Source organism: Bos javanicus, chromosome 17, assembly GCF_032452875.1.
Source record: "Bos javanicus breed banteng chromosome 17, ARS-OSU_banteng_1.0, whole genome shotgun sequence".
In the NCBI taxonomy this organism is placed as follows: domain Eukaryota; kingdom Metazoa; phylum Chordata; class Mammalia; order Artiodactyla; family Bovidae; genus Bos; species Bos javanicus.
Genome location: NC_083884.1, coordinates 6,725,906 through 6,740,989, shown reverse-complemented (window position 1 = coordinate 6,740,989; position 15,084 = coordinate 6,725,906). Strand labels below are relative to the sequence as shown.

The 15,084-nt window shown below is 42.5% G+C and overlaps 1 protein-coding gene and 1 non-coding gene across 4 annotated transcripts in view; both read left to right on the top strand.

Annotated features, from left to right (window-relative positions):
- The window catches only part of FHIP1A (FHF complex subunit HOOK interacting protein 1A), a 301,594-nt gene that overhangs the window by 221,114 nt on the left and 65,396 nt on the right, over positions 1-15,084 (top strand). For all 3 annotated transcript variants that reach the window (XM_061383995.1, XM_061383994.1, XM_061383993.1), the window contains 2 exons: positions 2,832-2,990; positions 5,116-5,202. In XM_061383995.1, coding sequence (XP_061239979.1) covers positions 2,832-2,990; positions 5,116-5,202 — 246 coding nt within the window. The remainder of the gene's footprint in view (positions 1-2,831; positions 2,991-5,115; positions 5,203-15,084) is intronic.
- LOC133229283 (small nucleolar RNA SNORA8) lies at positions 9,155-9,291 on the top strand. The gene has a single exon (XR_009730518.1). It is a non-coding gene; the product is annotated as a small nucleolar RNA SNORA8 (small nucleolar RNA).

The following is a 15,084-nucleotide window of genomic DNA, read 5'->3' as shown; positions in this document are numbered from 1 at the left end:
CAGAGATCACATTGCCAACATCCGTTGGATCATCAAAAAAGCAAGAGAGTTCCAGAAAAACATCTATTTCTGTTTTATTGACTATGCCAAAGCCTTTGACTGTGTGGATCACAACAAACTGTGGAAAATTCTGAAAGAGATGGGAATACCAGACCACCTTACCTGCCTCCTGAGAAATCTGTATGCAGGTCAAGAAGCAACAGTCAGAACCAGACATGAAACAACAGACTGGTTCCAGATAGGGAAAGGAGTACATCAAGGCTGTGTATATTGTATAAATTAAATAAGTATTGCTTATTTAACTTATATGCAAAGTAGATCATGCGAAATGCCATACTGGATGCAGCACAAGCTGGAATCAGGATTGTCAGGAGAAATAGTAATAATCTCATATATGCAGATGACACCACCTTTATGGCAGAAAGCAAAGAAGAACTAAAGAGCCTCTTGATGAGGGTGAAAGAGGAGAGTGAAAAAGTTGACTTAAAACTCAACATTCAAAAAACTAAGATCATGGCATCCAGTCCCATCACTTCATGGCAAATAGATGGGGGAAACGTGGAAACAGTGAAAGGTTTTCTTTTCTTGGGCTCCAAAATCACTGCAGGTGGTGACTGCAGCCATGAAATTAAAAGACACTTACTCCTTGGAAGAAAAGCTATGCCCAACCTAGACAGCAGAATAAAAAGCAGAGACAGTACTTTTCTGACAAAGGTCCGTCTGGTCAAGGCTATGGTTTTTCCAGGGTCATGTACAGATGTGAGAGTTGGACCATAAAGAAAGTCGAGTACCAAAGAATTGATGCTTTTGAACTGTGGTGTTGGAGAAGACTCTTAGGAGTCACTTGGACTGCAAGGAGATCCAACCAGTCCATCCTAAAGGAAATCAACCCTGAATATTCATTGGAAGGACAGATGTTAAAGCTGAGACTCCAATACTTTGGCCACTTGATGCAAAGAACTGACTAATTGGAAAAGACCCTGATGCTGGGAAAGATTGAAGGCAGGAGGAGAAAGGGACGACAGAGGATGAGATGGTTGGATGACATCATCACCTCAATAGCATGAATTTGAGCAAGCTCCAGGAATTGGTGATGGACAGGGAGGCCTGGTGTGCTGCATTCCATAGGATTGCAAAGAGTAGGACACGACTGTGCAACTGAACTGTACTGAACTGAACTGAGGTCTCATCTCCATGAGATGACTCCAGAGGTCTGTCTACTGGGCTCTCCACTGGTTTGTCCCTTCAGTTCTGCAGTCTGTCCTGCAGAACAGTGCAGGGTCTGATTCAGGCATGCCTCACCAGGCTCCTTCCATCTCTAACTCTATACTCCAGTAATATTGCACTTCTCTTCATTCCTGGAAGGTACCATCTTTTTTTGCTCCTTTATCCTTTTTATATCCTCTGCTCGAAATATTCTTGCTTCTAACAATATAAGAGCTTTTTTTTTTTAAATAATAAAGCTCAATAAGAACTTTTTCTGGCTCTTACTCATTCTTCTGCAGCTCTTGGATATCACTTCTTCTGAGAACATTTCATGCTCCTAACACTCCCAAGTCTGGGTTGATGCATGGTGACATATTTTCTATGGTGTAGTCTAAGCATTTATATACACTCCTATAATTGCCTGTTCATCTCTTATTAGTCTGTGGGATTGGTGAATACTTTGCTATTTCTTTGGGCCTAACTCAGAAGGGGCTGTTTTCTTGAATGCTTCTGTCCCGTTTGATCTCCTTATAACCTTAGGTTTACCTAGAGCAACACCTTTCACAGGTCACTCCCTTATTTCTGTTCTGGGTACTTCCTGTCCATCCTTTGCACATCTGCCTGGTCAGCATCCCTAGGGTGCTGGCTCGCATCACTTCCCTGTACCATGAAATCCGTTGTTTCCCTTGGTTCTGTTTTCCACAAGGTAAAACTAGCAGGCACTCAGCATAAATGAGTGTCTTCTAGTTTTTTCTACATTTTCTACATTTCTGTCTTGGTTTAAGGCATCAGCATTTTCTTAACGACCAAGCTGGAAAACGCAACAGTTTGGAGTTCTCCCTGATCCTCAGTGACTGAACCTGAGCACTGTCAGTGTCACACAAGGACAGAGCAGGCGGAGGAGGCGGACCTCTCGACCTTGGATTAAGACTGGGTTAGGGGGTACTTCAGTCAGAGCACCCTCCCCTCCACCCAACCTGTGAGCCCGCACTTCCTTTCTCCTTTCTCCCCCCTGCCGATGCTTCAGTTTAGACCTCTTTAGCTCAGCTTGAAATGTCATGTCATCTAAGTTTCTCCTAGACTGTGGAGATGAGATGAAAGTGCCTCCTAAAGTGTCCACATGCGTGTGTCAGTCATGACCTTGAACACGGCTGCCAGGATCTTTCTCATCCAGCTGCTCGTGGTTCTCCCGTGACGTGTTCTGTCCCGGCCGCCTCAGTCCCAGGAGCTCCCCATGGACAGGGCTGTGGCCGTGTTGGGTGTGCACTCAGCGCAGTGTGATAGAACACGTTGTTGCTGAGTTCGCTTCTCTCCTGCACACACGTGGGGGCCATAACCACGTTTCCTTCGTCTTGCGTCTGTCTTCCTCCCTCCCCCGACCCCAGCCCAGCGTCTGCCCGACACAGAAGAGGTCAGCAACCAGTAGTATCCGTGGGCCCGGTGCTTCTGTTCCTCCTCCCTCCTCCTTCCAGGAACCTTCCGGGTTCCCTCCAGGCCGACAGCCTCTAACGCGGGAATCCCGCGCAAGTGCAGTCTGGGCCAGCGGCCGAGGCGTTGAGTGGGAGCCACAGTTGCAGGTGAAGAGCTCAGGGAAAGTACTGATTGCACTTTTGTTTCTGAACCAGGTGCTTGCGACGGGGCTCAGTGGCCTGTACTCCTCCCTGCCTACCAAGCTGGAGGAGAAGGGCGAGGGGTGGCACTGCCTCCTGAGGGACGACTGGCTCCTGCTCCCGCCGCTCGTCCAGTTCATGAACTCGCTGGAGTTCTGCAACGCCGTCATCCAGGTGAGAGCTGCCAAGGGTCTGCCGCGGCCCATTCAGGACACGGACGATATGCTGAGTCAGCTGATCACATCAGCGTTCCTTCTCTTACCGCAGTCAACGTTTGCGGAACACTGATGCTTTACTTTAAGCCTATTGAATGTCCTGGAATGAGTAAAAATGTTAGTTTATAGGTTTCGGGGAAGTTTTAATTGAGAAAAAAAATGAGTAGATTTTCTTTATCTTCCTTATAAAAAGTGTTAATTCTGTTTTGATTATCCACTTAACCAACAAAAGTAAGTTCAATGCTGGGCTCATTAAATAGATATTTTTAGGCTTCTAAGTATTCCAAATTATACCATTTTTACTTCAAGGTCTTCTTGGGAGTCTACAAAGCAAAACACTTTATTTTGCTTAATTGTGCATAGTACATAAAGGATATTGTTATCTCAATTGAATTTAGAAGACGTTAAGCATCTTCTTAGCAACACAAATTAAATTTGCTTTGAAATTGGCCTGCTTCGGGGGAAAAACAGCCACTGAACTCAAGTATATTTGGCTTTTTGATTAGATTTTTACCTTCAAATTTCTTGTTACTGTTTTCAATAAAAAATCAGATCATATATATACTTAAGGGTGTAGTAGGTTTTCATTGAAAAATGTTTTATTTCTATATAGGATAAATATTACCTTAATACTAGATTTATTAAGAAATATAATTTCTTTATGGTGATTGTAAGGGGGAAAATGTTAGTTATAATCTGTTTATCTACCAAATGAAAAAATAGCTTCTGGAAGAAAATGCAAGTAAATTACTTCAGTTCCCGCCTCATTTTTATTGCTAAGTCAAAGGAGATTTTATTTATGTATAAGATAAATGGATTACATCTTAAGTTATTTTTTCCTTTAATATTACAGTCTGTCAACATTTTCTTGCAGAAGTTTGTGGAAATAAAAAAGATGGAACTATTAGTTTCTCCCCAAATGTACACAGAGAGTGAGATTATCAGTAATTTAAAGATCTAGACGCACTTCCCTAGAAATTGCTTTTTACTTTATTGTTTGACTCTGTTTTTATTTTTTTAAAGAAGGAGAAAGCTAACAGGCATGGTTGAAAACAGAGATACAGTTTATATCATATTCTGAGACTGAAGCCATATACTTTTAAGATTTTTTGTTTGGGGGTACTACTGAAAAGATTACAGTTGACCTTTGCACCTGAAGGTTTCACAGCTGTGGATTCCACCAACAGCAGATCTGAAAGTATTTCCAGAAGAATCCAGAAAGTTCCAAAGGGCAAAACTTGAATTTACTGTATGCCAGCAACTGTTTACTTAGCATTTATATTGTAGTTACTATTTGTATTGTATTAGGCATTATAAAGTAATGTAGAGATGATTTATACTATATGGGAAGACGTGTGTAGATTATATGAAAACACTATGCCATTTTTATTTATAAGAGACTTAAGCATCCACAGATTTTGGTACTGTGGCAGTGGGGGCTGGTCATCCCAGAACCAATTCCCCACAGATACCAGGGATGATTGTATTTATAAAAGACGTCAGTAAGGCTTATCCATACTAAATATATTTTGAAAGTTAAATGTAGGAAATGTTGTATCTCTGATAATGTTTTCTGCTTTTTAGCATTATCTGTTTTTTATGAAAAGATTTTCTAAATGCCTTCCTCCCCAATATAAATGATTTTATCAGAGAATGCATTTCAAAGTGAGAATTTTTTTTCTGCTGACAAGATGAATGGTTTTAATTGTCCATTTTGACAGTTATTTTTTTTAAATTAGTCGCAAGTTGAGATAGGACATAAATGAAGTTATGGAGCAAAAATTATCCATTCCAGTTTGTTGACTTTAATTTATGAGCCCATGTACATATTCAGTCTATTTATTATGTTTTTCATTTTTTTTCCAAATAGAAATTTAAAATTACTGGTTTTAAAATTTGGAAGTCCAGGCTATTTATTTATACTGGGATAAACCATCTGGAAGAATTACATGGTGGTTTGAAGTGTCAGTTATTCTTTAGCCATGAAATAAATGGCCAACATTTGGATTTCCTTTTTGAATTCAGGTTTGATTTTAAGAAGATCTAAAGATTGTCTTTTTCATGACTGTTTGTTTCTCTCTTAGGTGGCTCACCCTTTGATTCGTAATCAGCTTGTCAATTATATTTACAACGGATTCTTGGTACCAGTCTTGGCTCCAGCTCTCCATAAGGTCAGTGATTGGCTGATGTCATCTCTTGTCTGTTTCTTGTACAACTGATAGAAGCCGAGGAAGGAAGACACAGTATCATTGACTTGGTGGTGACTTCGCTTTATTTTCCTTCTCATTTCATTCATCTTCCTTACCAGTGTCAATTACAGATCTTAATGATGGTGACAGCTTACATCTGACGGGATCCATTTGAGTAGGGCCCTGTGAATATCAAGTAAGCTGGTGTAAATGAACATTGGCACCTGGACTGACTCTTGTGTCTACTTGATTTCATAGGTAGTAGCCACTTGAAACTCTCTGTTAAGCTCTCCTCTGAGCTAACATGGCTCATAGTTTCATTGAGTTCAACAAGGCTGTGGTCCACGTGATCAGTTTGGTTAATTTTCTATGATTGTGGTTTTCATTCTGTCTGCCCTGTGATGGATAAGGATAAGAGGCTTATGGAAGCTTCCTGATGGGAGAGACTGACAGAGGGGGAAACTGGGTCTTGTTCTGATGGGCGGGGCCATGTTCAGTTAGGTTCAGTCGCTCAGTTGTGTCCGACTCTTTGCGATCCCATGGACTGCAGCATGCCAGGCCTTCCTGTCCATCACCAACTCCCAGAGTTTATCTAAACTCATGTCCATTGAGTTGGTGATGCCATCCAACCATCTCATCCTCTGTCATCCCCTTCTCCTGCCTTCAATCTTTCCCAGCATCAGGGTCTTTTCTAGTTAGTCGGTTCTTTGCATCAGGTGGCCAAAGTATTGGAGTCTCAGCTTTAACATCTGTCCTTCCAATGAATATTCAGGGTTGATTTCCTTTAGAATGGATCTCCTTGGTTGGATCTCCTTGCAGTCCAAGTGACTCTTAAGAGTCTTCTCCAACACCACAGTTCAAAAGCATCAATTCTTCAGTACTCAACTTTCTTTATGGTCCAACTCTCACATCCATACCTGACCACTGGAAAAACCATAGCTTTGACTAGACAGACCTTTGTCAGAAAAGTAATGTCTTTGCTTTTTAATATGCTATCTAGGTTGGTCATAGCTTTTCTTCCAAGGAGTAAGTGTCTTTTAATTTCATGGCTGCAGTCACCATCTGCAGTGATTTTGGAGCCCCCAAAATAAAAGTCTCTCACTGTTTCCATTGTTTCTCCATCCATTTGCCATAAAGTGATGGGACTGGATGCCATGATCTTTGTTTCCTGAATGTTGAGCTTTAAGCCAACTTTCTTACTCTCCTCTTTCACCCTCATCAAGAGGCTTTTTAGTTCTTCGCTTTCTGCCATAAGGGTGGTGTCATCTGCATATCTGAAGTTATTGATATTTCTCCCAGCAATCTTGATTCCAGCTTGTGCTTCATCCAGCCCAGCATGTCTCATGATGTACTCTGCATACAAGTTAAATAAGCAGGGTGACAATATACAGCCTTGACATACTCCCTTTCCTATTTGGAACCAGTCTGCTGTTCCATGTCCAGTTCTAACTGTTGCTTCCTGACCTGCATACAGATTTCTCAAGAGGCAGGTCAGGTGGTCTGGTATTCCCATCTCTTTCAGAATTTTCCACAGTTTGTTGTGATCCACACAGTCAAAGGTTTTGATGTAGTCAATAAAGCAGAAGCAGATGTTTTTCTGGAACTCTCTTGCTTTTTCGATGATCCAGCAGATTTGGCAGTTTGACCTCTGGTTCCTCTGCCTTTTCTAAATCCAACTTGAACATCTGGAAGTTCATGGTTCATGTATTTTTGAAGCCTGGCTTGGAGAATTTTGAGCATTACTTTGCTAGCGTGTGAGATGAGTGCAATTGTACGGTAGTTTGAGCATTCTTTGACATTGCCTTTCTTTGGGATTGGAATGAAAACGGACCTTTTCCAGTCCTGTGGCCACTGCTGAGTTTCAAATTTGCTGGCATATTGAGTACAGCACTTTCACAGCATCATTTTTGAGGATTTGAAATAGCTCAACTGGGATTCCATTACCTCCACTAGCTTTGTTTGTAGTGATGCTTCCTAAGGCCCACTTGACTTCACATTCCAGGATGTCTGGCTCTAGGTGAGTGATCACACCATTGCGATTATCTGGGGCATGAAGATCTCCTTTGTATAGTTGTCCTGTGTATTCCTGCCACCTCTTCTTAATATCTTCTTCTGTTAGGTCCATACCATTTCTGTCATTTATTGAGCCCATCTTTGCATGGAATGTCCCCTTGGTATCTCTAATTTTCTTGAAGAGATCTCTAGTCTTTCCCATTCTGTTGTTTTCCTAGTATTTCTCTGCACTGATCACTGAGGAAGGCTTTCTTATCTCTTCTTGCTGTTCTTTGGAACTCTGCATTCAAATGGGTATATCTTTCCTTTTCTCCTTTGCTTTTGACTTCTCTTCTTTTCTCAGCTATTTGTAAGGCCTCCTCAGACAGCTATTTTGCTTTTTTGCATTTCTTTTTCTTGGGGATTGATCCCTGTCTCCTGTACAATGTCACAAACCTCCGTCCATAGTTCATCAGGCACTCTGTCTATCAGATCTAGTCCCTTAAATGTGTTTCTCACTTCCACTGTATAATTGTTAAGATTTGAATTAGGGCATACCTGAATGGTCTAGTGGTTTTCCCTACTTTCTTCAATTTAAGTCTGAATTTGGCAATAAGGAGTTCATGATAAGTTCATAATAAGGGGCCATGTTCAATAAATCTTTAATCCAGTTTTCTATTGGTGGGCGGGGCTGTGTTCCCTCCCTGATGCTTGACCTGAGGCCACACTATGTGGAGGTAATGAAGATAATGAAGATAAATAACCTCCTTCACACCTTCACACGTTCCCCTGCAGGCACACTGCACTCAGTGCCCCGACCCTGGAGCAGGCCACCTCTGTCCCGCGCCTCTGCCAGAGACTCCCGGACACTCATGGGCTTGTCTGGCTCAGTCTCTTGTGGTGTCACTGCTCCTTTGTCCTGGGTCCTGGTGTGCACAAGGTTATTTTTTGTGCCCTCCACTAGTCTGTTTCCCCAGTCCTGTGTAAGTTCTGGCAGCTCCAAGAGGGCTTATGCCATACCCAGGTCTGCCACACCCAGACCACTGCCGACCCGTAGCTCCACAAGAGACACTCAGAGTTCTGGCTCCGTCTCTGAGGGTTGGGCCTGTGTTCCGTGCCCTTCCCAGGTCTGAGCAGCTCAGGTGACCAAATGCTTCTCGAGCACTGTCCCAGGTGGACCCTGTGTCTTACTCACCTCCCAGTCCTGCCACTGGGTTTCCCTGGGGCGCTGATGAGATTGCAGCAGCCCCTGCCTTGGGCTCTGGCGGTCCCAAGCCTGCCTCTCTGCCTCTGGGTGGGGAGGGGCCTGTCCCAAGCCTGCCTCTCTGCCTCTGGGTGGGGAGGGGCCTGTACGCAGCTCTCCTTTGGTATTCTCTCAATCCTTTGTTCTGTGAGCGGGCCAGGCTGCAGATTAGGTTGTTAGGCTAGAGCCTTTGGCAGGAAAGTTCTCTTTTCCGCAGTTGCAGTTAGATGTGTATTAATTTCTTTTTTATTTTTCTCCTGGTTATGTTGCTTTCAGAGATTCCAAAACTCTCTACAGACCCACCTGTGAGAGGGTTTCCTGCTGTGTGGAAACTCCTCCTCCTTTACGACTCCCTCCCCAGGACAGGTCTCTGTCTGTAACTCTTTTGTCCCTCTTTTTATGTTTTATATTTTGTCCTACCTCCTTTCAAAGAGAATGGGCTGCCTTTCTGGATGCCTGGTGTCTTCCACCAGGGTTCAGAAGTTGTTTTGTGGAAGTTGCTTAGCGTTTAAATGATCTTTTGGTGAATTTGTGGGGGAGAAAGTGGTCTCCCCATCCTACTCCTCCACCATCTTGTTTAACAAATAGATTCGAGGGATTAGATCTGATAGACAGAGTGCCTGAAGACCAATGGATGGAGGTTCTTGACATTGTAAAGGAGGCAGTGATCAAAACCATCCTCAAGAAAAAGAAAAGCATTGCACTGCATGGTATCTGCATTCAGCAGTTTGTTCCTGATGGCTGTTCAAAAGACAGTGCGATATAAATTCAGTATCTGGCATCATTGGTTTTTTTGCTTTGTGCATGTTAGACCTGGTATTTCTACTGATACAGTATCCTTTTAGTTTCTTATACTGGTCAGTTTAACAGAATCTTCAATAGTAACTAATACTTTTTTTTTCTACGGTTGTCATTAAGAACTAGACAGATCCCATCTCTTGACCCTAAACAGGATCCTATAGTAAACTGCTTGAGGAAATTGGATCTTGAAGATTACAGGTGGCAAACTTTGAAGTGAATTCCACTGAAGATCGAAGAGGCCCAGCTAAAACAACTGTGGCAAGCATCACAGCTGTGGATTGAGCAGAACTTTTAGAAAGGGCTACCTTGAAGATGACAACCTTGGAAGAGCTATGGTGATTGGCAGTGGAAAGAATCAGAATGTGTGAAAATCCTTAAAAATTTATTGACTTAAATAACTTTGCCTATGTTATGAATAAAAAGAAACCTTTGTGCAGAAAGTCAGCATATAAAAAAAAAAAAGAAAAGCAAAAAGGCAAAATGATTGTCTGAGGAGGCCTTACAAATAGCTGAGAAAAGAAGAGAAGTGAAAGGCAAAGGAGAAAAGGAAAGATATACCCATTTGAATGCAGAGTTCCAAAGAATAGAAAGGAGAGAAGAAAGCCTTCCTCAGTGATCAATGCAAAGAAATAGAGGAAAACAACAGAATGGGAAAGATTAGAGATCTCTTCAAGAGAATTAGAGACACTAAGGAAACATTTCATGCAAAGAAGGGCTCGATAAAGGACAGAAATGGTATGGACCTAACAGAAGCAGAAGATATTAAGAAGAGGTGACAAGAATACAGAGAAGAACTGTACAAAAAGATCTTCACAACCCAGATAATCACCATGCTGTGATCACTCACCTAGAGCTAGACATCCTGGACTGTGAAGTCAAGTGGGCCTTAGGAAGCATCACTATGAACAAAGCTAGTGGAGGTGATGGAATTCCAGTGGAGCTCTTTCAAATCCTGAAAGATGATGCTGTGAAAGTGCTGCACTCAATATGCCAGCAAATTTGAAAAACTCAGCAGTGGCCACAGGACTAGAAGAGGTCAGTTTTCATTCTAATCCCAAAGAAAGGCAATGCCAAAGAATGTTCAAAGTACCACACAATTACACTCATCTCACATACTAGCAAAGTAATGCTCAAAATTCTTCAAGCCAGGCTTCAACAATATGTGAACCATGAACTTCCAGATGTTCAAGCTGGAATTAGAAAAGACAAAGGAATCAGAGATCAAATTGCCAATATCCATTGGATCATCAAAAAAGCGAGAGTATTAGAGCTTCAGCTTCAGCATCAGTCCTTCCAGTGAATATCCAGGATTGATTTCTTTTAGGATTGACTGGTTTGATCTCCTTGCTGTCCAAGGGACTCTCAAGAGTGTTCTCCAACACCACTTATGATTCTCTCATTTTATGTAATGAATCAATGGATATATTTTCTATTGTGAGATGTCAAGAGACATCCATGGACCTAGAATTCTAATTTTAAAGAGTTTTGCCTTACTAAGTAAAGAGACATATAAGTATTTAATTTGGAGAATCTTTGTCAAGTTATTTAATTACCAGCCCTGGCAGGGAGAGAAGCAAGAAGCAACCTACCGTGTGCATTTTGATGACATGCTCACTCTTGTGGGTCTGATGGTCCGTTTTGAAGAACACCTGCGCATGGCGACTTTGAAACTTGGCTGTGATGCTGATGGTCATTCTTGTTTAGAGCTTTAGGTCTCTATGGAAGATGTTCCCCTTTCTCACCATTTCCCCACTCCGGTGTTCTTGCCTGGAGAATCCCAGGGCGGGGGAGCCTGGTGGGCTGCCATCTATGGGGTCACACAGAGTCGGACATGACTGAAGCGACTTAGCAGCAGCAATGCCTTTTGAGCACAGGGAGGTGTTTTCCAAAACAAACAGCGTACCTAGTTTGACTAGGGCTTTTGTGTTACTTCCGTGTTCAGAAGTATTGTATTATAGAAATAATATCTTGTATCTTGTATCTGTTTCCATGTTATCTTTCTGTTAAATATCTTGCTCTTCTCGTGGAGGGCTGGGTGTCCTGTGTTGAAGGTCTGTGAGCCTCTTCATGGAAGAATTTTCCTTTATGGGAAAATAGAATGGTGCCCTGAAAATTCCTTGGCAGTAATTATCCACAGTATACTGGCCCGGTAATTCCCACGGACAGAGGAGCCTTGCGGCCTACAGTCCCTGACACCGCGGGTTTGGACACGACTTAGCAACTAAACAACAACAGTTACTCACATACTGTCTCGCACATTTAGACTTTCTTCCTCATTTATTGTCATCTTTTTTCTCTAAATAAATTCCCAAGTCATTATTATAATACAGTAAATCCCCTATGTATGAAGCTTCAGTTGCAATCTTTCAAAGATGAAAATGCACCCCTGTGTGTTGTCCTGTACTGCTCTACGGTACTGTAAGATAAAAAATGCTTACTTTTTGTGTTTGTTTTTTATGTACTGTTTGTGCAAAAATATTATAAGGCTGTTACAGTACAGTACTAAATAACTGTTGTGTTTGTTGGGTACCTAGGCTGACTTCCCTGGTGGCTCAGATGGTAAAGCATCTGTCTACAATGTGGGAGACCCGGGTTTGATCCCTGCGTTGGGAAGATCCCCTGGAGAAGGAAATGGCAATCCACTCCAGGAGTATTGCCTGGAAAATCCCATGGACAGAGGAGCCTAGTAGGCTACAGTCCATGGGGTCACAAAGAGTCGGACATGCCCGAGTGACTTCACTTTCACTTAGGCTGACTTTGTTGGATTTACAGACAATTTGAGCTTAACAAACGTGCTCTCGGAACAGAACTTGTTCGTAGATAGGGGACTTACTGTAGTTATAATCGTAATTGTTATCTGTCTAGGATATTTTATGTTATTTTAATTAGCATACCTTAAAGTTACAAATATTAATGATAGCTCTTTATCCACATTTGAGGTTGAGATCTGCCTCAGAGAGCTGTTAGGAAGCTCTGACTGGTCTCTGAGTGCCTTCCCTTCATAGCACAAGTGGAATTAAATTATTCAAAGTGCGGACCTCGGGTGACGTCTCCACAGTGCTCTGCCTGCTTCTTGAGGGTAGGGTTCACCCCTGCTTTGTTTACTGGGGAATCTCCAGTGCTGAGCACAGAACCTTAGACCTGGGAGGCTGAGTAAACAGCACATGTACGGAATGATGTTTGTTAAAATGTTGAACACTCAGTACATTTCCAGACAGTGGTTCATAGGGGAAAATTAAAGCACTTACACATATGAACTAATATTGTTCTCAATTATGCCCATAATTAAACTATGGGACGTAAAAATCATCAAGTTATTAATACATGCTTATTGTGGAAAGAAGCAGTCAGTGCTGAATATGTAAAATACAAAGAGAACATGACTATATTAGGCTGAATTTCTGTCCCTAAAAAATTCCTTAACATTTATCCATTGCAGACCGTTTCTCCCAGGGCTGTTCAGTGACTAGGGAGAGTGTTTCCTTCTTAATTTATTTTCCTCCCTGCTCTCCATTTTTCATTGTTTGTGTTTTTATCGTGTAGAATGAGAAGTTTTAGGAAGAAGCAGGGCGCAGGGGGAGGTGAAGGGCCCCTCCACTGGCTCTCAGCTCCCTGTGTGGTGGCTGATGCCTCTCAGGGGCGGCAGGACGGGCTCGGAGCAGGGCGGGGAGACCGGAGCTCGGTGTTTCTGAGGGGGTCCCCGTGGGAGCACACGCAGCCTGTGTCCTTGCCTTTGACACAGCAGGGACACCTGGAAGTCTCAGGTCTCCTGGACAGGCTCCGTCTGTATCTTTCATATTCTGTGTCCCTCACTTTGAGCCTTCTTTAATATCCTAAATAAATTTCGCCCGTGGACTCTCTCAGCTCCCAATTTATGTCTAACATTTTAGTTTCCTCCCTCAATGGTGGCAGTTTGCAGGGGTGAACTTACTCCCACTGTCTCATAAATAGTCTCATAAATAGTATAAATACATTTAGGTTTAAAAATTTTCCTGCCTCACAGTCAGTACTCACAGTGTTTCCACTGCATTTCTTAACCAGAGATGAAGTCATTACAAAAGGTGAAGTGAGCGAAGTTGCTCAGTCGTATCCGACTCTTTGCGACCCCATGGACTGTAGCCTACCAGGCTCCTCCATTCATGGAATTTTCTAGGCAAGAGTACTGGAGTGGGTTGCCATTTTCCTTCTCCAGGGGATCTTCCCGACTCAGGGATCGAACCCAGGTCTCCTGCATTGCGGGCAGACGCTTTGTAGAGGGTAGCAAAAGGTGGCGGGGGCGGGGGCTTTGCCGGGAATCTTGACAAGTGAAGAGCATCTCCTCCTGTCTTCTCCCCACTCTGCACATGTGTAAAATGCCTTTGCATATGCTGTCTCTGTGCTGTCTTTATCTTGTGCTGTGGGGTGGCCGCTTACTCTTCTGTGTTGGGGCAAAGGAGTATCTGCATAGTTTTCTGTAGAGAGTGTGTGTGTGTGTGTGTGCGTGTGTGTGTGTGTGTGTGTGTAGGCCCATAATCCCTTATTCACTCTCCAAACTTCAAGAAGTTCCGAAAGCTCCATATGGTGTTACAATAGATAGCTTACGGTGAACGGTGTCAGATTCACGCTCTTGGAAGGAGAGGGTTTTGCTTGCTTTGGGACAAGAGACGTGGCTTCAGGCACTCAGAGCTTCCTGTGACAAAAGTTTTATTGCAGTGCAGAAGGAATAGAGAAAGCTTCTGACACAGATGTCAGAAGGGGGCAGAGAGTCCCCTACTCGGTAGTTCTGGTCGGGGTTTATATACTTTTTCAATTGGTTATTAACAATAGAAAGGTCTTACCAGACCTACTCCCACAACATACATCTTAAGATGACAGGATTAGTCGGAAGGTTCTTGTTAAGGAGGAACATGTCCTCAAGCAGGATGCATTGTTGTTCTATAATCATTAGCACCGAATTTAAGGAAAAGCATACCCTTGAGCAAGATGAGTTATTTTGTTGTGTAATCATTAGCTCCGGGCTTAAAGAAAGTTAGTCTTAAAGTGAAAGTGAAGTCGCTCAGTCATGTCCGACTCTTTGCGACCCCATGGACTGTAGCCTACCAGGCTCCTCTGTCCATGGGATTTTCCAGGCAATAGTACTGGAGTGGATTGCCATTTCCTTCTCCAGCGGATCTTCCCAACCCAGGGATCGAACCGGGTCTCCCGTATTGTAGACAAACACTTTAAAGATTGTTGTCATAACAACTCAGAGTTTAAGAAAAAAACATCTTATGTAACTAAGGGAAAGGAATGTAGGAAAAAAAAGTTTGTCCCTTTCTCCTTCTTGAGAGCCCTGAGCTCCTTATTAACCTACCTAAGAATTAACTCTCAGAATCTGACCTTTGCTGAACTCATTTGGTGGCAAACCCATACCTGATCTGTCTCAAGGTTATTAATTTTTATATCACTTGTGTTATATACAAACATTAGCTTGTATGTTTCATGGAAGACATATTAACATATGATTATAGAGTTTTGCCCTGGACCTGCTGGTTTGTTATGTCAGATATGACAGATGTCTGTGTATATTACTTTTTGAAAAGTTTTGGATTACAAAATACACATGGTTTCCAGGGTTTTGGATAAGGGATTCGAGCCTATTTTGGACATTTGGGAAAGGACCCATTTCTGGAGATGGGTAAAAATCATACTTTGTAAAAATCATATTAAAGAAAATGATACCATGTTAATACGGTTCATTTAGGAATTAGATCCAGCCACAGATACCGACATCACATTGTCTAAAGCTGGTTATTCATGACCTTTGATTAATGGGACCGCCCTTATTCAGCAAGAGCAAGTTCTGTTGT